Source organism: Oryx dammah, unplaced genomic scaffold, assembly GCF_014754425.2.
Source record: "Oryx dammah isolate SB20612 unplaced genomic scaffold, SCBI_Odam_1.1 HiC_scaffold_6, whole genome shotgun sequence".
Taxonomy (NCBI): Eukaryota; Metazoa; Chordata; class Mammalia; order Artiodactyla; family Bovidae; genus Oryx; species Oryx dammah.
In genome coordinates, this window is record NW_024070190.1 from 19,579,713 (window position 1) to 19,604,417 (window position 24,705).

The following is a 24,705-nucleotide window of genomic DNA, read 5'->3' on the forward strand; positions in this document are numbered from 1 at the left end:
GAGCCCCGCGCATGAACTCTGAATCATTTTCAGGGGATCCAGAATCCCAAGCAGAGCACCAAGATGAGCAGCTATTGATACCCCAGCTCCCCAGCCCCTGTGCCCACCCCTGCAGAGGATGTTTCCTGGGTTTCCTGTGTCACGAATCAGCGACTTGTTTTCTGACAACTCCTGAGCCAGGGAACTCCTCCCCAACACCCTGAGGAAGAAGTGGTTCTTGTCTCCAGAACTAAAAAGAAGACATTTTTCTTCCTATTTCATTCTCCCAAAAGTCAGGCTCATAAAAAAGAATACAAATTGCACCCAGCAGCTCTTATCAGCTTGGTAAAGAATTGCTACTTTCAACTTTATTGCCTTAAAAAGAATTCAAATGCTTCCATCTTTTAAAAACAATTTAGGTTGGGAAAAGGAATTAGATATATTTGCAGAAATGGCTTGCCTGGCATGAATTGAAGGGGTCATGGTGTTAACCTTGAACACTGATGCTTTAATTGAGCGACACAGGCAGTGTAGTTCTTCTCCCAATGGATGTCCTACTGTGGGTCTCGGACTCTGGGGCTGACAAACCACATGTGTGGGACAGGCCTCTGAGGTATCATGTGACCCAGTGGCAGGGGAGGGACTTTTCTGCCTCACACAGGCCCCATTCTCTCCTTCAGCAGCATCTGATGCTGTGGGTCCCTGGAGCTGGTCTTTGGATCCACACAGCACTGGCTGAAGCTCTAGTAAGAACATGCAGATACCTGTGGGAGGGAGAATAAGAAAACATTTAACCAGTTCTAGACTTTGCTTTGCTTCTATCTGAAGATCATCTGAAGCTGGAGCTGAACAGCAGAGTTTATGAGAAATGGTTCAGTGCAGCCACCTGCCACCCAAGATCAGCCTCCCCTGCCCCCTGGGGGACCACGTGGTGAGATTGTTCACAGCCCACTGCAGAGACTGATGGCTGCTCTCCTCAAATCAGAGCAAGTGTAAATAAGCTCAGAAGCCGTGGCTTTACTGTACATCCTAATCCCCCAAATGACTATGGAGACGTTTCCAAGGACCAGGAATACCTTTCTCCTCCATCATGCAAGATTGACAGAAAAGCTGACTCCCACCCCCTCCCATCAGGACAGCTTGGGTGTCTGTGAGAGTGAGAACATGGAGGGCCTAATTTGGCTTCTCTGCCCTCCAGGTGGCAGGGAAATTATGGACCATTGATTAAAATCCAAGTATCCATCAGTTGCTACTCATCGGTACCGCCTGGCTTCACTTCTTCAAGTTGATCTTATTAAACAGATCGTGCCTGCGAGCAGACTCCATTTCATTTTTCTGCTGATATTAATGCTTCTTCATAAATTGTCCACATGTAGCATATTCTCACTTTTTATTACAGTCAATTGCACTTCCTGCACAGCCCTGGAACCTGTCTCTATTTCATCTGAAGGATCAACAAATGACCTGTAATGAATCTTCATCCCCCAGAGGCTGTGGGCTGGCCCTTCTGCCCTCTGTTCAAAGTGGGAAGGCAGTTTAGAGGAGCTGTTTATCTCAAACTTGGTAAACAGTGGGGACCGAGGCCAGGGATGTGTCATGATTGACTAGGAATTGTTAGATCCATCAGATTTTCACATGTACTAAGTCCATTATGCTTTCTTTTTTTTCCCCCAATAGCAACATAATAGTTTTTCTGAGATCAAAGCAAGTACAAGAAACAAATCTCATGAATAACACTCTCTCTGATGTGATAGTAATATCTTTTAAAATGCCATTGATGGACCAACCAAGTCCAGAAATTATTGTATTGTTAGGCGGGATATAGGATGAATGGGAACTTTCATCAGGAGGTTCAGAACTCAGCAGAAGTGAAGAAATGATTACATTCCCACAGAAAAGCTCTAAAAGTTGATTATGTCTCCATCAGCTTCTAAAGGCCGTGCTATCTTGCATTTATCTATGCTTCACATCCACTTCATTTCAGTCTCAGGTTCTCTCAGAGTTGCAGAGAAAGATGCTGCTTTCAAATACAAGCAGGACTTACTTTGCATGGCGCAATGTAAACTGGGAATCAGATGCATACGATATGTGGGAAGTGAGGACACAGGCCTCATGGGTGTGGGTTGCCATTAATTCGGTACCTGCTGTGCAAAGCTGTGGTTGCCTGTATGTCAGTATCCCTTTGTGCTATACTGGGCTTCCTACTTATGCCCCTGACCTTCCTCATACTGAACACCAGGAAATATCCAGGAGTGTGGACCGACCTGTTCATTCCTTCCATAGACATTTTTCTGAAGTTTGTCATCTGCCAGGGCTGTGCAGTGACTACATCAGACAGCCCTTGAGGAGCTCACTTCTTGGTGAGGGACTGAAGGCGGCTTTCCATATACAGAAGCCCTGTGACAATCAGAGGACCACTTGACCCAGGAATTCTAGGGAAGGATGGTGGCAGGAAACTCCAGAATATGGGACCCAACTTTACAGAAGTCTTTTTAGCTCCACATGCCAGGCCTCACCACTCTCTGCATCGCCTTCCAGCTCAACTGTCGATTTTGCATTAAACATCTACAGAAAGTGCCAAGAGTAAGTTTGTCTTTGCTCAGTTCCCGAGTCTGCACAATATGCTCAAAAGCACATGGACTCTGGTGTCTGAAAGGCTGGATTGTGCTGCCTTGGGTGCACTGACTTGCTGGGAGGCTTCGGGGAAGTTTCCCCACCTATAGGCTCAGAACCTCTGTCAATGAGCTGTCTTGAGGACCCAGGGAAGTTTCACCTGTAGAGGGCTTAGCTCCGGGTCACGTGGCAGAGTTGTTTAGTGAGTGTCAGTCATTGGACCCAGCGTGTAAGTAACCCTCACCTCCATCCAGCCTGGCCCAGCCAGAGCGCTCCCGGCATTCCCAGGCTACAGGTTCAGATCTGCCTCTTCAGTGTCCCAGAGTTACTTTTGGAAGCTACACAAGATTAATTCTGCCACACCTTACCCAGATGGCCTTGTGTGGCTGGGATATAGGACCCAAGATTCCTCCATGAGATCTACGAGTAAGGATGGAGCCAGAAGAGCTAAGGAGTAAGAGTAAGGGGGAGCCATGGGAAGAGATGAGGGGAGGCGGAAGAGATGAGGGGAAATCCGCCAGTTTTCTGGTGAAAGCAAGGCCCCAGGGGGTTCTGGAGGCAAGGCTGGAGTATAGAGGGTGAGTATCTGGACCAGAACTCAAGCCCTTTTCCCGAGAAGGCAGCCCCTGGGAAGCACGGTGTGGCATTGTGCAGCCCAGTGCTAACTGCCCTTACCGGGTTGCCTCATGGTAGTTCTGGGCATATCTTCTGAAACTTGGGCCTCATGGTGACTATTTTGCTGGTCTCCTTGGGCTCCTGGGGACTATTCCTTGAGCTCCTGGGACCATCCATAGTCTTGCAACCAGCTCCTCCCCTTCCTTGCAAAGTGGGGCGTTGCCCTCGATCATGCTCCAGAGGGTGACATTGCATAGACAGAATTGCTCCTAAATAGCAGCTGTTGCAGAGACAGCAGCGGGTCTTTAGGTTAGCTCCATGTCTGTCCTTGGGAACATGCCAGGCCTTGGGCTCCAGGGGGGACTGTTCTGAAATGTTAGAGTTGGGGTTTTAAAAGATGCTTATCGTCGACAAGCTTTCATTATCTCAGGCTCCCAGTGTTGGGGGAGGGGGATGGAGACATGGCCAACAATTAACACGTACATAAATAGTCAGTGGCATTTGCACTTTGTAAAATAAATCCTCAGCGGTGTTGCTGGAAGGCTTCCACGTGGAGGTTTTTTCCACTCCATTTAGTATTTCTTGAGGCTAAGATACAGTGAAATAGGCTCAGACTGGAGAAAGGCAAGTGAAACAACGGTCTCAGACTTAGGAGGACAAGTTAACCTGGGAAGGTAGGCACCATGACTCATAAGGGTATTTTCTTAGATATGAAAAAAGAAAAGATTGTTTTGTTCCCACGGTCAGAGGGCCAGGCTTGAAGGCTTGTACACTTGCTCTGATGGGTGACCAGGCTTTTGGGAGAGCAGCATGCTCAAAGGGAAAGAACACAAGTTTAGGGGACAAAAGGGCCCAAGTTCAGATTCAGTCTCTGAATCTGAAGGGCCTTGCAAGTCGAGTCTAGATGTAGATCTTAGTTTCTCTGCTGTGAAATGGGAATGAGAACTTTCCTGGCTCCTTAGGGTGCTGCGAATAAAGTGAGGCCTGTGGCTTGGGAAGTACATGTGTTGTATTGAAGTATCTGGCTGGTGCTCGACAAAAACAGATTCTCTTCACTCTCAGAAATGGCTGCAACTTGGTCCTGCATGAAGGGCTGAGAACATAGGACCAAGCTGGAGCTACTTCTACTGACCCTTCAGGACCCCTGTCTCCCCTGCTTCCTTCCAGGCATTTGTATATTAGCACGGATTCTTACCTCTGTGTGGGTAGGGGGCCTCTTCAGCCCCTTCCAGGCAAGCAGCCTCACACACCCCATTCTTGGCTGTGCTTTCTGTCCAGAGCATTTGGGAACCAGGAGCTGGGGTTTGGTCTGCATCTAGTTCTTTATGGGAACTGTGGGATCAAAGTAGCTGGGTGGCCAGGACAGGATCTAAATGTCCCCTGGTAGGTCTGTAGGATGGCATGTCCCACGTCACTCATACCCCAGCTCTGCAGATGCCACTGGCCATGGAAAAAGGATCCCTGAGGTTCGGACAGGGGCTGCTGCTCACAGACGAGAAGAAGCATTCCCTTCCTCGGGTGTGGGAAGAACAGCGGCTTTCTGCTTCCTTTAAGTGGGGTCAACCTATGACAGTGTGCTTATCAGAACCAGGGCAGGTGTCCAGTTCAGCCTCTGTGTACAATGCTCCTTCCCATGGTTGCTTATGTCCACCGTCCCAGCCCTGGCCTGGGCTACATGCCACCTAAGCATCTTGGATCTCCTCTTCACAAGGGGTTAAAGCAGGAGTCAGCATGATTCTTTACAAGTTTCCACCTCCCCAGTTCTTCTTCTAAAGCTCTCTGCTTGCCAGTCTATTGAGGGAACCCAGGAGCCAGGCCTTTGGGCTCTAATGGTCAGGCATGGCCTTTTAGGTACTCACAGCAATGACCTAACCAGGGCTCCTTTGCTGTTACTGCAAGCAGCCCTTGGGTTCATTGAGACCTAGATTCTGGGGCCCACATGTCTGTGCAGAGCTCCTGCAATTGCTCAGGACTCTATCTCCTGCTACTGCATGCTCTAGTGAGGAGTCTCAGTGCCCCGCTGCAGGAGAGAAGCGTGGTTTGAGGAAACCAGCTGCCCTACTTGCAGTGGGCCAGCGACCAGGAATCCACCCAGAGCAGAAGGTCAGGTCTGCTCCCTGCCCTGCTCGTGGAAAGAAGGGGCCTCCCTTTACTTATCTAGCTGCCCAACACTCCTCTGCAGATGCCAGCAGTGTTTTCCAGCAGTAAGCCTGTAGCATGGCTGAGATGACAACAGCAGAAACCCACTTTGTGTTGCTTTGAAGGGTCTGTGAGCTCAGGGAGGAGGAGTGCTCACCACACTTGCATGGTGTGTTTATTATTGGTCTTTAGGCCACTTTCGGCTCTGTGATGTCGTGGGCTGAGACTCCTGGCTCTCACCAGTAACCAGGAGAGTTGGAACAGCTGCTCTATGTGGCTAGTGCTGTCTACTGAATGATAAAAAGGAACACATAAGTAATTACTGTATGTATAGAAATGTATAGAGATTTCTGTGTATTCAAAAAAGACCATCAAGTGACAACCAGGCAAGAGATGGGAGTGAAAGGAGTGGGGAGGGTCTTCATGTTCACTGATCATCCATAGTGAGCTGCTTTCTGGGATGGAAGCTTCAACTTAATTTCCTTTTAGTTCTCACAATATTTGTAAGGTGGGAGGTGCTTGTCTCAGGTTGGGTTCCCAGAAGCCAACTTTGATGTGAGAGTTTGTGTGCTGATGATTTATTAAGAAGTTTCCCCAGGGGAATTAAGAAGAGCCCAGCAAGGGAGTGGGAACGTGGATCATGGAAGTAGAGGCAGCCAGCAGTGAGGCCGTGTGGGCGGGTCCTGCAGAAGGAACCCGGAAACAGTTGAGCTTACACTCCAAACAGTCCCCATAGTGGAACGGGGCAGCTGGGGTTGGATACATGGCATCCCTAGTCCTTAGAGAGAGTGCACATTTCCACAAGTGCCAAGGAGAGTTCCGACAGTTGGTCAGTGTCTGCCATTGGCAATGGATGCACTTGGAGAGCCAGTGTGCTCAGAATTCCTAATGGGATTTGAGGGGCCCCAGGGCACAGCATCGATTGTACTGCTGGCATCTCAACACCCTGCAGGCATGGGGCTGCTGCTGAGAGCGGTGGAGTAGCTAACCCAGGAGCACTCAGCTAAGTAGACGCAGACCTGGGGTTTGACCATGCTCTGCCTGTCTGCCTGCTCCTTACCTTGCTGGCTCTGAGATAAAAGGGAGATCTTGGGGGCCTCCACCTGCCTCACTTGTGGCTGGAGAAGATGAGGGAAAGGTACTTAGAAGGGGACGCCATCTGCTGGGCTTGGAGCATTTAGGGTTCTGCCCAGGGAGCTGGCAGCAGGTCTCCAGTCATCGGGGAGGGGAGGGTGTTCTTGCTAAATCTGCAATTGCATCTCCTTCTCACCAGCCATCTCAGCTTCTGTGTGAGTTGCACCCTCTGGAAAAGGCTGCAGCCAAGTGCTATTTATCTCCATGTGGGGAAAAGAGGCTTAACAAATTAGCTAATTGCTAATTGGTGAGGGAAAGTAGGACAAGAAAGTTGGCCAGTTGTCCTGTGGGGTTTCTGATCAATTCTCTCCATCATTATCTTCCACACATGAGTCTGAGACCTGGTGGGAAGATGCCTGAGTGTAGCCAGGGCTCTCACCTGCTGCGTGGGATGTCCTGGCGGCTGAGTTAGGTCCTCTGCGCTGCTGGCTCCTACAGGGACAGTGGAGGACCTCTCACCTGTAAAGATGCACCTACACCTTCAACCTCACAAAACTGCACATTCTGGACTAGAGAGCTCCGAGCTCTGGAGGCGAAGATTCAGGGCTCAGAGCTCTGAAAGAACACAGCATCTTAGGCACATGACCATTCCCAGTGAATGAGGATTCCAAGGAGTAGGGCCCCAGGGTCTGCATTTTACAAAGCTCCCTAGGAGGTTCTTACATGTAGCCAGACTGAGATTCATGGTTGCAGAATGCCAGTGATGATGGGATGTTACCCCTCACCCATGGTCAAGCTCCATGCTGATATTCACATACCATTCATGGTCCAACTATCTGCCTTCCATTCAAGCATTTCTTCAATGAGGCCTTGCTCCTCCCCGGCTGGCAGAAAGTTCTCTCTTATATTGAGTTGTTATCTCCTTACCCGAGCACTGAGACCTTGGTCCTGAATCAGCTCTCAGAGGCTGTAAGGATCAATTCCAGCCTCTCTGCATTCCTGGACTGTCCCTGGTGACTGTAACTGGCCATCAGTTTACACTGTCCAACTCCGTGACCGCTTCCAGTCTGCAGTGCCCTCCATCAAGCAGACTGACCCTCTAGTCAGCTCCCCAAGGGCAGCACAGACCTTCTAGCCCCTGCCTTTTCATGGGTCTTCACTTTCAAGTCTCATCTCCCCATGTGCCCTTCTGCTCCTGGAAAGTAAGTGTAGGGCTTTGAGTTCAGCCTTGTTCAGCTCTCTTTAGATTTGGCTCAGTGTTTCAGCTTTCTCAGATGTCATGACACCCCCGGCTCTGTATTATGTGCAGATTTGATGAGCATGTTACTGGTTGTTCTCCACGTGAGCATTAAGGAAATGCTGAGGTGTCAGGAACGGAGGCAAGTCACAGCCTGGCTGTGTGCTGCAGTGACTTCAGATCGCCTGTCTCACGTTTCCCTCCCCACCTCCTCCTGGGCCTCTGAGCTTCTGAAGACATTCCTGACAGTCTGTGTATTGGGAGGAAGGAAGCTATAGACCGGGGGGCCCTCCCTTCTCCACCCTGCCTGAGGGTCTAAGGGTTCCCCAGAGAGCCGCTGACTCCGAAGTCCCTGTGCCTTCTTTGCAGTATCGTTTATGGAATTTGTAGAGTGTTGAGAAAGGAGTCTTCAGTTCTTGGCCCTATGAGGGACCCAGGCATAGGGCACGGCCTCTCTCAGAGCTTCCTTCGTACAAGTGCAGGAGACAGAGTGCTTGGCACCTTCTGCCTCTGGCTGGGAGGGAGCAGCCAAGGTATTCTTAGACATAACTCTTGCATCCTGAGGAAGAAAGCTTTTCATGGGCGCCTGTCTCTTAAGGGAAGGACTCCTGCGGCCAGAGAAGACTCTCAGGATCTAAGAATGTAGATGAGTTGAGAGGTGAGGATGGAACTCACAGAGGATGGGGGTGCACACTTCCCATTGCTGCTTCCTGGGAAGGGCTGGGACGTCCCTAGACACTACTCTGTGTGTTTGCTGCTTCTGGAGACTGAAATATCTTACCTATATAGGCAGACAAGAGGAAGCAAGTGTTGTGTTCATTTTACAGATGAACAAACGGAGACCAGAGTGGTAGATGCCAGCTGGTGGAGGGCATCCCCTTCAGTCCAGTCTGGACTCTTGTCCCCACTTGTCTTCGCAGGGGATGGCACCTTTTCGTTCATGGGTGGGAGAAGGAGCCTCTGTGTCCTTCGCCAATGACCACCCTTAGTGTCCCAAAGACTGGGATGCTAGAGCCGGCCTAGGCACCCCCGCAGGCCCTATTTCCGTGTGTTGACCAGCAAACATGTCCATTCCTTGCAGAAGTGTGGTTCTCACTGAGGTCCTGCCCAGTGGCAGTGCCATATATATGCTGGGCCCCTGGAGCCTGCAGGCTCCTTGCCCCTCTATGCCTCATCTGTTAAGAAGAGCGAATCAAACCTCTGTATACTGAGGAGGAAAAGATATTCTTCATACACTGATAAGTCAAAAATGATAGTTGAAACCTGATGTGTGTTTCATGACCCCATTTTGATAAGAACATCAGTTTGAAAAGTGTATGAAGACACATGCAGGCGTGACTAAAAAGTTCTGGAAGGGGCCATTTGGAATAGTCTCTGGGGGGTGAATTTGGAGGGATGCATGGGGAGTTTTCACTACTTTAACACATTAAAAAATGTGGTAGGTTTATGGGATAATTTTGAACATTTGCTTTTTTTCTGTATCTTTCCAAATAAAGAGTAATAAAATTACATTATAAAAATATAAAAAAAAATAAAAGAGAACTATGATCTGAACTCTCTCCCAGGTTCATAGAAGGCCTGACATATTGCCTGGCACTCAGCAATACTTGGCATGTGTTAACTGTGAGTATTCTTACAGGACAAGCTGGAAAACTATCAATTCCTCCTCTTTTGTCAATCTACATACACTTACTCTTTTTATTTGGAAAACTACAGAAAATTTTAAATGTTCAAAATTATCCCATACACCTGCCCCATTTTTTAATGTGCTAAAGTAGTTGGATTTCCAGTCTAAAAAGGGAAAGAGCACTCCTAAAAACACATGAGAAGCAAAATAAGTAACTGGGTCCCATCTGCTGAGCTCTCCTATCCTTCATTCATATGTTCCACAACAGTATTTATATACTGAACTCTGAGGATGTGCTGGTTATAGTGGAAGGTTTTGAGATGCAAATATCATGGCCACAGGTGTGGCCTGACCTCATGGAGACCCCAGCTGGTTAAAGGAGATAGACAATAAGAAATAAATAAGCTGAAAACTATTCAAGTGCAGAGCCTGCAAGTGCTATAAAGAAACAGAACAAAATGCTCGAAGAGAGAATGATGGGGGGTGGGGGTCACTGCTCCGGAGCAATAGAAGAGTCAGTTCTAGGGTCCTTGATGGGTTCTTTAGAGCTAAAGGCAACTCAGAGCCCTGGCTGTGAACTGCCGTCTTCCTGGGTATTGTTTAGCTTGGTTGGCCAAGCAGCTGTAAATCCCTTGTTCCAGATTCCTGAGTCTCTAGCCTTCGGCAATGATGAGACATCCCCCACCCCAGTAACCCTCTAGAAAAGTGTTTGCAGGCAATCTCTGAGATGAGAAAGGGAGGGATGTCCCTGCCCGTGGCCCTGTGATGCCTACAGGAGCTGTATCTTCTAACCTTGCTCGGGGCTGGTGCATGCGAATTCCAAAGAACGGCAGGAAATCAGATGTCCATGTTCAAATGATGCATCTCATAGCTAAGGCAGCCAGAGCTGCCCCAGGGGGATGGCGTGTTTTGTGAGGAAAAAATTCTCCAAGAACAATGTTTATCAAACTCCATCTCAGCAGTCATCCTGTGTGTCTGCCAGCTTCTGGCTTGCTTCTGTTCATGCTTTTTTCTTAAATTTCTTTTTCTCTACAGGCTGTGGAGACCAACCTGGCTTCCAAGGACAGCCACTGGGTCTTTGTGAATGAGGTAAGAGCTCCAGAATGGTGAAGGGCGTGACTTACATTGAGCTCCCCCCACTTGGGAAAGTACAGAGTGACCTGTACTTGGGGTGCTGGAGTGGAGTCCAGGGCTTCACTGAGCGAGACAGCAGGGGAAAGAGTTGGGCGGGGCATGCCAAGCTGCTCACCTGGAGCAGGCGGGAGCCAGGAAAACAGTGCAGATTTGAGTCCAGGAGGAAGTGGCGTCAGGCACTAGATGTACTGGGTGAGGGGAGGCCACCTGCCAGGGGTCAGAGACTGGAGAGATGAGGCTGGCCAGAAAAGGGGATGCAGAGGGGATGTGCAAAGGAATGCAGATGAGGCCAGAGGCTGCACCTCTTGTAGGAGCCTGAGGTGTATGCGTGTTATGTGACTGTGTGTATGTACGAGTGCATGGGTGTGAGTGTGTAACTGTAAATATTTGTGAGAGTGTGTATGGATGTGTGTGCATTAATGCGTGCACATGTCAGTATGTGTATGTGTATATCTGTATAGGTGTGTGCGTGTGTGTACACACCCCCCTGTGCAGCTCAGGTAGTGGGTCAGTGTAACCTTTTAAAGGGAGTAAATGGTAAATCTCTCCCCCAGGTGGCCTTCCCACTAGATTGGGCCCTGGGAGGAACGGGGACATCGAGGTTTCATGGTGGCGTGGTCCGCTTTCCACCGCTTTCACCCTGACTCGCCCTGGCCTGCTCACGCCGCAGACATTACATGGGAGGGGCCTGTAGCACCATGCCCTAGCTTCCCTGAAGAGCCCCCTCTGCCTGCACATCCATTCAGGAAGCACCCTCTGGGACAGTGCATATGACCCCTGCCAGCTATTAATATAGCTGACTCTTGAAAGTACTTCCTGGCACAGGCTTTCATCAGCTCGTGGCCTTCCGTTGCTCCTAAATTAGCTGATTGATTTCTAATGGCCACACTCTAGAAGATGCAGGTTTATTGTGCAGGTAATTTATGCTTTTATGATGTGTGCTTCTTCATTAGCTTGGAGCTACCATGGCGGAAAGAGTTTTGGGTGGCTTATTTTCTTATTTTGCAGGTAGTATCAGATAGTAACTGCTTGCGAGGCCCACTTTTCATGGTTTTTGTCCATAAATTCATATCTTGTTAACTTCGTGTCTACACAGGCCAATTGGAGACCTGCAAGGTCCATTTCCCTGGGGTTGCAGATGGTTGTGCTGGTAATTAGGAGAAGGGACATGACGGCTGCTTTCTTCAGAGCCTGCCGGAGTCCTCTTTGGTGCTGGGGAGGCTTTGATCCTCTGGGCTTTGCCGGCTTCTTTATAGGTTTCTTTTGTTTCCAGAGACGGAGGCATTCTGTGTGCCCCATAAGGCAGATGTCAGATGCTGGCTTTATTTTGGGGAGGGCTCCTTCAAATCAGATAGCCAGGGTTTCTATATTGTCAGTCTTCAAAAAGTACTGTGTTTTTACATTTCTAACTTATTTCCTTTTTCCTCCCCTGAATCCTGACCCACTCCAAGGACTCTCTTGTCTGTCCCTCCCACCCCCTTTCCAGGGCTGGGGTTAACACTAACCAGTGTGAAGTGTCCCCAGGGTATTGCTGGGCGGCGGGAAATACCACTGGGAGGTGTCGGGTGTGGGCAAACCTGTCAGGGCCACACTGGAACAGCCTCACCCAAGAGGACTGCTGAGCTCCACCCCAGTCAGCAGCACATCGCACCATGAACTCAGAGACAAATCATGTATCTGTCCCTGGGATAAATGTCCTCCAGAAGTGACCCCTCCCACTTTCTGAGTTTCCTTTTCTATGGGGAGGTCAAGTACTTGTCAGGGCATTTTGTGTTTGTTACCATCCTTAGCCCTCATTCACAACCCTGTATGGTAGTTATTAGCATCCCCATTTTACAGATGGGAAAAGGGAGGCTCGAGAGGTTGAATTACTTGCTCAAGGTCATACAGCTATTGAAAGGTACTTTTGGGATTTTGAATGAAGACTGTTGGCTCCAGAGACCTTCACACCAAATGGCACCATCCTGCAGGTAGCCCTGGCAGTGGTCCTTAACCTACGGTCAGGGTCTGATTCTGTAAGACCAATCAGTAGGGCTCTGGTGTGCATACTGATGGGGATGCCCTGGTGCTGGCCTTGGTGTCCACTCAGGGACATTCTTGAAGTCTGAGATCTGATGGTGGGTCCTTTTGTAAAGCTTTGACTCAGACCCCAGTGTGACCTCTGGTTAATGACTGAGAAGTTTTCTAAATCACAAGTCAACTTATAGTACAGCATGGTCCCATTGGAAACAAGTCCTATTATTCTTAGGATGGTTACAGCATTCCAGGCGCTATCCAAATACAGACCCACAGACCAGTAGTTTCCCAGTTGCTTCTCCATTTAGCATACGTGATGGCTCGGAAAAAATAAAATGGGAGGAAAAGAATCAGGGGCAGGTAAATTTAGCAGCTCCACCATGATCTCCAGAATCTAGCATCTGCACTGGGACTCCATCTCTTTCTTGCTTCCCGAACTGCTCACGACTTCTCTGGAGGAATTTCAGTCCATCAGACAAGCTCAGGTCAGCGTCTCTTCCTACCACATCTTTCCCCAAGGTGGCCTCCATGGTGATCCTCCAGCTCCACCCGCTGCTTCCCTCATTCCTCACAGATCTGTCCTTCAGTGTTTCTTTCTCTATTTGACTTTCTTAATATGTTTTCCTGGATTCAAGATAAATACTCCAGGGCACGTGTTTCTGTTTGTTTTCTTCATGCGGTGGTTTTCTTAATATTGCCTGCACCCTCACTGGTGAATATTGGTGTTGCATATTACAGGTCTGTTTTATTTGGAGAAGGGGTAATTGGATGCAGAGAAAGGCTGTGAGTGTGTGAGCCTCGCTGACAGTTTCTAGAGATTCTTGGGCTTTACTGAGGGAAAGGACGCTGGCAAGCAGGTGTGCTTTGGGGCATAAACTGTATTTTTATCACTTGATTAAGTTACACATTAACTTGGAGGCGGGTGGGGGATTCAAAAGAAGTGTGAATAGCAAATCTGAACATTAGTCAAGGTGGCCGCTAGGCTGTGAGTCCCCTGGGGACACGGACAGGATCCAGGTCCCCACTGAATCCCCAATACCCTGTATAAAGAGGAGATTCTCAAAAGGGTTTGGTTGAAAGCAAGTCAGTCAGTGTACATAGCATAGGGTAGAGCAAGTTGCTTTGAAGAGTACTTCCCAGTCAGCCTCCAAGAAAAAACAAAGGCAAACAATTAAGATGGGAAACCCAGGGATGGAGGGAACTGCTCTGTGTCGTTCATCAGAAGCTACCAGTTTAGGACCCATCAGACGTGACTTTGGTTCCCAGAACCTCTGTGTCAGCTGATCTGGAGAGCTTCCTCTCCACGTGGCTCTGGCTTAGTGATGCGCAGGTGTCCCTGTCCTCAGCGCTAGGCAGGGTCTGGATGCAGACCAGGGGGCAGAGGAGAACGCTCTCCTGTGACATCCTGCGTCCAGGCAGGACACATGTGCCTCATTGTCTGGCCTCTTGAGAACCTTGTGGAGGAAATTCTTTCATGGAATGTCTGTCTTTCCAGCCTCTTCCAAAACCATCTGTGAAGGGGACTTGAAGCACTTCCTTTGTTACTGGATAGCTCTCACTGTCAGAGGAGTTCCTCCAGACATGCGAACAAAGCAAACTTTTATGCAAATGGTTCAAGAAGTGCAGAAGCAGGTACACAACCCCTGTGCTTAGGTTTTGTCATCAACTGATGCTCCGGGTCGGCTCTGTTCTGTGGTTCAGCAGGTGCCCGGGGGAGGTAGGTTCTAAGGAGGGAGGAGGCAGAGCCAGTAGGCCCTGCCCCATCTCTAGCCTATTTCCATGACCCCCACATCCCATATCTTTTTCCTCTGAGCTCCAGACCCAGGGATCCAGATGCCTTCTGGACTCAGCTGCTTGCAAGCCTCATGATCACCTCTGGCTCAGTGCATCTCTCTGAATTCATCATCCTCCCCTCACCTGTTTCTCACCCAGTGCTCCAGTCCCAGGGACCAGTGTCTCCAACCTCCTGGTTGGTTCCCTAGTCAGTGGAAAAGCCTGCATCCTGCCCCCCTGCCTCAGAACTCATTCTAGGATGACCCCATAACACCTCTCCGTCCTTTCCTTACTTCTTGCCCTCTGCCTGCATTCCCGTGATTTATCCCTACAAGCAGTGGCTGACTTGTTGTTTCCTCTATTTATTTTTCTCTCTTGGTTTTGGACCTTTGCTAGGATTTTCTTTTAGGCCTGGAATGACCACCTCTGACTGTCAAGGATTTACCTTTCCTGCAGGAGTTTGCTAAGCATTGCCTCTGCCAAAAGATCTCCCTGGATTTATTCACCCTTCTGCCGTCCTGTACGCCTTACCCCAGCTATGCTGTGCTGGGGACTTGATACATACCTCTGGCTTCTGGAACAGCCTATGAGTGAGGGCTACACCTCCTTTCTGTCAGGCTCCCTGGAATCCCCAGCATGAGGGGTTCACACGCAGAGGAGGTGCTGGCTTAAGCCTCCCGCTGCTACCTCTGCCTCTTGCTTCCTCACCTTGACTCTGCTTTTTTAATTGCCTTCATGGAGAGGAAGAGACATTTGTGACCTCCCAGTCCTTCATGAACTCAGAAAGCTGTGATCCTGCTTTATGAGCCCTGGCTGTTAGCATCCCAGGCTCCACTGTACCACCCTTTCCTAGGCTTGCATTCTCCATTCTTGACAAGGCCATCAGCGGGTGATGGAGCAGCCAGGGAGGAGGACAGAGGAAGCCCTGGCCAGGCAGTCTCTACACTATGCCCCAGGGAACCTGTATTCTGCTAATTCGTGGGTGTTTTGCAGGAAAAGGATTCCATGATCAAAGTAGGCTGATAAGTTAGAGTTAAACAGCAAAAAACAGGCTTCTCCTGCAGGCACCTTCCTCTCTAATGCATGCTGTGCTTTCCGCGGGTGAGCTGGTGCACCCCGGCTGCTACATGCATTTGTGTTTCAGACACACGCATGTGCTTCTTCTCTCAACATCTGCTCACGTCTCTGCTGGAATAGGTCTTCGGCAGGTGGTGGGGTGTCAGGGCCCATACGATGGAGTTCAGATTCTTTCACGTGGTCCATGAGGCTGTTCGTGAACTGACTTCAGAGCCCTCTCTGGTCTCAACTCCTGCCATTTCTTGTCATCTAGAGCTGCTCTGCCTGTATCATGACCCTGCCACCCCGAGTAGAAGGTCATCCCAGTGTCTGAACCTCTTCAAACCCCTCTGCCTGTTCTCCTGCTATTGCCCCTGAGGCTCCAGCCCTCACCTTGGCATCTCCACTGGTTTGTCACCAACAACTATTCCACAAGGACCCTCTGAGTACAGACTTGGCTCGCGCCAGAGGAGACTCCTGTCAACAGTCCCGGGAACATCATTCCAGACTTTTAAGCCATTCCTGCCCCCAAACACACACTGAGTTAAAGCCAGTGAAAATGGGATTAGGCTACACATGCATAATGCAGGGGAGAGAAATGCTAATATACTAACTGAAGAAAGCAAGAGTAAAAGACCATGATATGCACGGTGAATGAAATAGCTTTAAGAAATCTCTGTTCGGGACACACAGCAAGAGAGGGAGGGAAGAGATTTAATTTTTTTTCTTCCTTTCACTTTGAAGATTCTAACTCTGTTCGAATATTAAGTCCCTGTAACATTTACCATCTGAAAATTTCATTTAGCAACACTCTAAAACAATTATGTTTATTGTACTCGATTCTCTTGTTTCTCTCCCCAGCCCCACTGAGGAGTCCTTGAGCACAAGGATCACATCCTAGCCAACTTTGTAGCCCCACTGAAAGCCCAGAACCAAGACTAGGAGCTGCCATTTGTCAGACATTAGATGGAGCCAGCCACTGTTTTGAGCATCATTTTTTAAACCTATTTTTTTTACTTAGAAATCAACCATTTTATTTAGGTTTAATCACATACAATAACACACACGTGTGTGTACAGTTTTTGTTGATGTATGCATGCCCCTGTGAAACTGTAACCGTAATGAAGGTGGTGGGCAGATATATCACCCAACAATGCCCTTGTGGCCCTGGGAGTCCCCACCCTTGTCCTATCTTCCCTACTCCGCAGGCGGTTATTCTTGTTGGTTAGTCGCTAAGCTGTGTCCAACTCTTTTGTGACCTCATGGACTGTATCCTGCCAGGCTTCTCTGTCGTTGGGGTTCTCCAGGCAAGATTACTGGGTGGGCTGCCATTTCCTTCTCCAGGGGATCTTCCTGACCCAGGGATCGAACCCACATCTCCTGCACTGGCAGGCAGATTCTTTGCAGCTGAGCCACTAGGGAAGCCCACTCTTCAAGTAGTCTGTTTGTACTTTCAGACAGATTTTTCGTATTTTCTAGAGATTAACTGTAGGTAAAGGTTACAGATTATTTGTATTTTCTAGAGTTTTCTATAAGTGGAATCATACAGTATATAATACTCTCTTCTTCTGTTTTTCTATGGCTGTTTCCCTCCAGATAATTGTTTTGAGAGCACCCTTATTGCAATATACAGTAACAGTTCTTTCCTTTTATTGATGAGGTATGTTCAGTTGTATAACTATACCACAACTTGAATGTATGTTTATTCTTGATGGACATTTGGGTCATCTGAGTTTTTTGGTGATTTCAAATAAGGCTGCTGTTAACATTTATGTACAAGTCTTTGTATGAACACAGGCTTTCATTTTAGGGGGAGGGTACATATTTCTAAGTGGAATTACAGTGCTTGGAACTCTAAGAAACTTTTAGGTTGCGTGAGAATCCCAGTTGTTTCAGATCTTCAATACCTGATTTAATCAGAGCATTTGCTGTCAGTCATTGTAGTGGTTTGTAATGGTGCCTCATTATGGTTGTAATTTTCATTTTGCAAATGACTAATGATACTGAGAATCTTTTCGGGTATTTATTTGCCACCTATATCTATAGCTTCCTTAGGCGGAAAGCTGAACATTGATTTGAGAACTTTATTTTTCTTTACTACTTTAAACTTCCTTTAAGTGATTTAATGGCATCTCCAAAATTTTCGTTGTTATTCAGTTCAGAATACTTTCTATATTACATTTTGATTTCTTCTTTGACCCATGAGTTGTTTAGAAATGTTTTACTTAATTTCTAAATATTTATATATTTTCCAGAGATCTTTATCTTATTGATTTTTAGTGAGTTCCATGTGGTCAGAGACCATAGTTGAATTACTTGGATATTACTTGAATCCTTTTCAGTTTATTGAGACTTATTTGATAGTCCAATAGGTTGTCTTTTCTGGTCAATGTTTTATGTACACTTGAAAAGGAGGTATAATCTCTTGGTATTGTGAGGAATGTTCTATAAATGTCAATTAGGTCAGTTCTGTTGATAGTGTTGTTTATGTCTTCTGTATCCTGGATTATATTTTCTCTACTTGTTCTATCAATTATTAAGAGAGGGGATCAAAATAGTCAGCTTTAATTCTGAGTTTGCCTATTTCTCCTTGCAGTTTTATCAGTTATTGCTTAATATATTTTGAAGCTTTGTTACAAGAGGGGTAAATGTTTAGCATTTTTATGTTCTGTTGATTAATTGATCTGTTACCATTATGGCATGACTTTTCTTATCCCCCTGCCCTGAAATATCCTTTGCTCTGAAATATACTCTATCTGATATTACTGAAGCAACATTTAGAACTGGACATGGAACAACAGACTGGTTCCAAATAGGAAAAGGAGTACATCAAGACTGTATATTGTCACCTTGCCTATTTAACTGATATGCAGAGTACATCATGAGAAACGCTGGGCTGAAAGAAGCACAAGCTGGAATCAAGGTTGCCGGGAGAAATATCAATAACCTCAGATATGCAGATGACACCACCCTTATGGCAGAAAGTGAAGAGGAACTAAAAGCCTCTTGATGAAAGGGAAAGAGGAGAGTGAAAAAGTTGGCTTAAAGCTCAACATTCAGAAAATGAAGATCATGGCATCTGGTCCCATCACTTCATGGGAAATAGATGGGGAAACAGTGGAAACAGTGTCAGACTTTATTTTGGGGGGCTCCAAAATCACTGCAGATGATGATTGCAGCCATGAAATTAAAAGACGCTTACTCCTTGGAAGGAAAGTTATGACCAACCTAGACAGCATATTGAAAAGCAGAGACATTACTTTGCCAACAAAGGTCTGTCTAGTCAAGGCTATGTTTTTTCTAGTGGTCATGTATGGATGTGAGAGTTGGACTGTGAAGAAAGCTGAGTGCTGAAGCATTGATGCTTTTGAACTGTGGTGTTGTTGAAGACTCTTGAGAGTCCTTTGGACTGCAAGAGGTCCAACCTGTCCATCCCAAAGGAGATCAGTCCTGGGTTTTCACTGGAAGGACTGATGCTGAAGCTGAAACTCCAATACTTTGGCCACCTCATGCAAAGAGTTGATTCATTGAAAAATACTGATGCTGTGAGGGATTAGGGGCAGGAGGAGAAGGGGATGACAGAGGATGAGATGGCTGGATGGCATTACCGACTCGATGGACATGAGTCTGAGTAGACTCTGGGAATTGGTGATAGACAGGGAGACCTTTTCTAGTCCTGTGGCCACTGTTGAGTTTTCCAAATTTGCTGACATATTGAGTGCAGCACTTTCACAGCATCATCTTTCAGGATTTGAAATAGCTCAGCTGGAATTCCATCACCTCCACTAGCTTTGTTCGTAGTGATGCTTCCAAAGGCCCACTTGACTTCACATTCCAGGATGTCTGGCTCTAGGTGAGTGATCACACCATCGTGATTATCTGGGTCATGAAGATCTTTTTTGTATTCAGAAGTTCTTCTGTGTATTCTTGCCACCTCTTCTTAATCTCTTCTGCTTCTGTTAGGTCCATACCATTTCTGTCCTTTATCAAACCCATCTTTGCATGAAATGTTCCCTTGGTATCTCTAATTTTCTTGAAGAGATCTCTAGTCTTCCCCATTCTGTTGTTTTCCTCTATTTCTTTGCATTGATTGCTGAGGAAGGTTTTCTTATCTCTCCTTGCTATTCTTTGGAACTCTGCATTCAAATGGGAATATCTTTCCTTTTCTCCTTTGCTTTTCGCTTCTCTTTTTTTCACAGCTATTTGTAAGGCCTCCTCAGGCAGCCATTTTGCCTTTTTGCATTTCTTTTCCATGGGGATGGTCTTGATCCCTGTCTCCTGTACAATGTCATGAACCTCCAACCATAGTTCATCAGGTACTGTGTCTATCAGATCTAGACCCTTAAATCTATTTCTCACTTCCACTGTATAATCATAAGGGATTTGATTTAGGTCATGCCTGAATGGTCTAGTGGTTTTCCCTAATTTCTTCAATTTCAGTCTGAATTTGGCAATAAGGTGTTCATAATCTGAGCCACAGTCAGCTCTCGGTCTTGTTTTTGTTGACTGTATAGAGCTTCTCCATCTTTGGCTGCAAAGAATATAATCAATCTGATCTCAGTGTTGACCATCTGGTGATGTCCATGTGTAGAGTCTTCTCTTGTGCTGTTGGAAGAGGGGGTTTAACCTAGTATATTTTTTTTCACTCTTGTTTCTTTGAAGTATGTTTCTTGAAGGCAGTGTCTGCTTGGATCTTGCTATTTTATTTATTAGGACACTACACTTTAATTCCCTGGTGACTCAGATGGTAAAGTGTCTGTCTACAATGCGGGAGACCTGGGTTCCATCCCTGGGTTGAGAAGATTCCCTGGAGAAGGAAATGGCAACCCACTCCAGTACTCTTGCCTAGAAAATCCCATGGACAGAGGAGCCTGGTGTAGGCTACTGTCCATGGGGTCGCAAAGAGTTGGACATGACTGAGCAACTTCACTTCACTCACGCTTTAATTCAAGTGCTTAGATAATTTAATATGAGTATAGATATGGTTAGGAGAGCATGGAGTCCTCGAAGCCTAGTGAAGAAACTATTTCAACGAGAAGGGAGAGGTCACTGACCTCAGGTGCTACTGCCTTGAGGATGTGATTACCTTGGGGGTGAATGTTGGGAAAGGGTTGGAGGATAATTTTCAGATATTCAACTTATATCATTCCACTTTACAGATAAGGAACCAGAGGCTCCAAGAAAGGGATTGACTTTTCAATGTCACTTAGTAAGTGGCATAGTCAGGATTTGAACTTAGGTATTCAGAAAACGAAGATCATGGCATCCGGTCCCATCACTTCATGGGAAATAGATGGGGAAACAGTAGAAACAGTGTCAGACTTTATTTTGGAGGGCTCCAAAATCACTGCAGATGGTGATTGCAGCCATGAAATTAAAAGACGCTTACTCCTTGGAAGAAAAGTTATGACCAACCTAGATAGCATATTCAAAAGCAGAGACATTACTTTGCTGACTAAGGTCCGTCTAGTCCAGGCTATGGTTTTTCCTGTGGTCATGTATGGATGCTAGAGTTGGACTGTGAAGAAGGCTGAGCACCAACGAATTGATGCTTTTGAACTGTGGTGTTGGAGAAGACTCTTGAGAGTCCCTTGGACTGCAAGGAGATCCAACCAGTCCATTCTGAAGGAGATCAGCCCTGGGATTTCTTTGGAAGCAATGATGCTAAAGCTGAAACTCCAGTACTTTGGCCACCTCATGCAGGAGGTTCAATCCCTGGTCAAGGAACTAAGATCCCACATGCCTTGGGGCCAAAAAAACAAAACATAAGACAGAAGCAATATTATAACGAATTCAATAAAGACTTAAAAAATGGTCCACATAAAAAAAATCTTTAAAAAAATTTCCCAAACTCAAAGCAGTGGCCAGCAGTAGAGTCAAATCTTATCCATGGTATTTTCCCCAAGACTGATCTAAAACAATGGTACCTTATCACTTTCTCAGTACTGAGCCCCAAAGCCACCATCTGTGTAGTTCCAAGTACTCTTCTCATGGGGCTTTGAAAAGGACTGAAGAATGATATCACATAACAAATATTTCCTAATCTATCTGTAACCATAAGTGTTAACTCTCATAGATTCCTTTGGGGCTGAAAAAGGAAAATAGACATGTTCTGATTGACAAAGGGAAATACATTTCTAATAAATATGGTTTGTTATTTTCAGAAACTACTCATATGACATGCATTAGTTTACCTGTGTAGGTTTTTTCAGGATTTTTTCACCTTCTTCATAGGATATTTTAAAAACAAGGTGCTGATATGTAAAATAGCACAAAGGGAAGAAAGCTAATCATAAAAAATAAAAAAATTATAACGACTTTCCCTAACAAGATTATATTACCATTTCCAAATTATTTTTAAGAAATGAAATATTGCTGGAAATCAGTCATATATTTGGCATTTAGTTAATGCTGAGTGAGGAGGGAAAAGGTGAGAGAGAGTCAGTGTGACATAAGGTGTGTGTTTCTTAAATTCTGAGTTACTCATCAGTTCAGTTCAGTTCAGTCGCTCAGTCGTGTCTGACTCTTAGCAACCCCATGAACCGCAGCAGGCCAGGCATCCCTGTCCATCACCAACTCCCAAAGTTTACACAAACTCATCTCCATCAAATCGGTGATGCCATCCAGCCATCTCATCCTCTGTCGTCCCCTTCTCCTCCTGCCCCCTATCCCTCCCCAGCATCAGGGTCTTTTCCAATGAGTCAACTCTTAGCATGAGGTGGCTAAAGTATTGGAGTTTCAGCTTTTGCATCAGTCCTTCCAAAGAACACCCAGGACTGATCTCCTCTAGGATGGACAGGTTGGACTTCCTTGCAGTCCAAGGGACTCTCAAGAGTCTTCTCCAACACCACAGTTCAAAACCATCAATTCTTCAGCACTCAGCTTTCTTCACAGTCCAACTCTCACATCCATACATGACCACTGGAAAAACCATAATCTTGACTAGACGGACTTTTGTTGGCAAAGTAATGTCTTTGCTTTTGAATATGCTGTCTAGGTTAGTCATAACTTTCCTTCCAAGGAGTAAGCGTCTTTTAATTTCATGGCTGTAATCATTATCTGCAGTGATTTTGGAGCCCCAAAAGATAAAGTCTGACACTGTTTCCACTGTTTCCCCATCTATTTCCCATGAAGTGATGGGACCGGATGCCATGATCTTTGTTTTCTGAATGTGGACCTTTAAGCCAACTTTTTCCCTCTCCTCTTTCACTTTCATCAAGAGGCTTTTTAGTTCCTCTTCGCTTCCTGCTGTAAGGGTGGTGTCATCTGCATATCTGAGGTGATTGATATTTCTGCCGGCAATCTTGATTCCAGCTTGTGCTTCTTCCAGCACAGCATTTCTCATGATGTTCTCTGCATATAAGTTAAGTAAGCAGGGTGACAATATACAGCCTTTTGTTCTCCTTTCCCGATTTGGAACCAGTCTGTTGTTCCACATCCAGTTCTAACTGTTGCTTCCTGACCTGCATATTGGTTTCTCAAGAGGCAAGTCAGGTGGTCTGGTATTCCCATCTCTTTCAGAATTTTCCACAGTTTATTGTGATCCACACAGTCAAAGGCTTTGGCATAGTCAATAAAGCAGAAATAGATGTTTTTCAGGAATTCTCTTGCTTTTTTGAGGATCCAGCGGATGTTGGCAATTTGATCTCTGGTTCCTCTGCCTTTTCTAAAACCAGCTGGAAAATCTGGAAGTTCATGGTTCACGTGTTGCTGAAGTCTGGCTTGGAGAATTTTGAGCATTCTTTTACTAGTGTATGAGATGAGTGGAGTTGTGCGGTAGTTGAGCACTCTTTGGCATTGCCTTTCTTTGAGATTGGAATGAAAACTGACCTTTTCCAGTCCTGGAATTCCATCACTTCCACTAACTTTGTACGTAGTGATGCACATTCCAGGATGTCTGGGTCTAGGTGAGTGATCACACCATTGTGTTTATCTGGTTCGTGAAGATGTTTTTTGTATAGTTCTTCTGTGTATTCTTGCCACCTCTTCTTAATATCTTTTGCTTCTGTTAGGTCCATACCATTTCTGTCTTTTATCAAACCCATCTTTGCATGAAATGTTCCCTTGGTATCTCTAATTTTCTTGAAGAGATCTCTAGTCTTTCCCATTCTGTTGTTTTCCTCTGTTTCTTTGCATTGATCTCTGAGGAAGGCGTTCTTATCTCTCCTTGCTATTCTTTGGAACTCTGGATTCAGATGCTTATATCTTTCCTTTTCTCCTTTGCTTTTCGCTTCTCTTCTTTTCACAGTTATTTGTAAGGCCTCCTCAGACAGCTGTTTTGCTTTTTTGCATTTAGTAGCTATCCCATATCCGAGATCAGGGGCGGTGGCCAAGGCGAACTACCCCATGGGAAACTTACGAAGACTAAATGAGATAACTCATGAGAAACGACCAATCACGGATCTGTCGTACAGCAGACACTCTTAAATGATAGCTTTTCTTATTAACAACCAACTGATGTTCTGAGGGCAAGTTTGTTTTTGGAACTTAATCAAGGAAGTAGTGATATTTAAGGACTTGGTAGCAAGGAATACATGTCTTTACGAGGAGTGTAGGCGGTTGGGGCCATAACTTGATTCATTGCCTGGATGAGCTTGAATTGCAGTATTTATAACTGTGCTTTTTGCTTCCTGGAACTCAAGTTCTCCTTACTCTATTTTTCAAACTCCTATGCATCCATTATGACTCATATCAAATTACCATTTCCCCACGTTCCAAGACCTCTTGATTTCTTCCAAAACCTTTCCTTCTTTCAATGCCCCAGAGAACTCAGGCTGTGCTTCTTTAGTGGTCCTTAACTTCTTGCTCTATCTCCTATTTCCCTGCCTGAATCTATAACTCTTGACCACCTATCATTAATTTAGCATCTGTGTATCCAATACCTATGAGGCACTTGAGGTGCTTATGAGAATCAGAGAGAGATGCTCCTCCCCCTCAGAGAGCTTGTGTGACTGTGAGTAGGAATGTGTGCCTAGCTCACTGAACTACAGGTAGGCAATACTGTAGGAGCCGCTCCAGGTCCTCTGCAATTGGCGCTCAACTTCAGCCTCCCTACAGACAAAATGGCGCAGCCAGACCCCTCCCATTGCTGTGGAATCAGACTCCATGTTTCAGACGTGAGTCAATTGTTCCCAACAACTGTTGTTTTGCAGAGTTTTGACAGACGAATGCTTGGGAAAAGCATTGGAAAAGGGAGTGCTGACACTTAGGGAGTTATAAAAATAGCTTTAATTACCACGTGCAGCAAATGTGTCTAGAAACTAAAGGTTAGTGTCTCTACCTTTCTGCATTCCCAACTATCGCTCTTCCCGCAAATGGATTCTGATGAACTTGTTGCTTGTGCCAGAAAGACCCTATTATCTGTGCTTTCTACCCTGTTATTACACCTGCTTTGCCATAATCATCAAGCACCATACAGAGAAGTGAAAAGCAAGTGTGTGTA

General features: G+C 46.2%; 1 protein-coding gene across 1 annotated transcript in view; it reads left to right on the top strand.

Annotated features, from left to right (window-relative positions):
- Positions 1 to 24,705, top strand: part of GRID1 (glutamate ionotropic receptor delta type subunit 1) — a 679,937-nt gene that overhangs the window by 396,669 nt on the left and 258,563 nt on the right. The window contains exon 5 of the mRNA XM_040242178.1: positions 10,320 to 10,373. Coding sequence (XP_040098112.1) covers positions 10,320 to 10,373 — 54 coding nt within the window. The remainder of the gene's footprint in view (positions 1 to 10,319; positions 10,374 to 24,705) is intronic.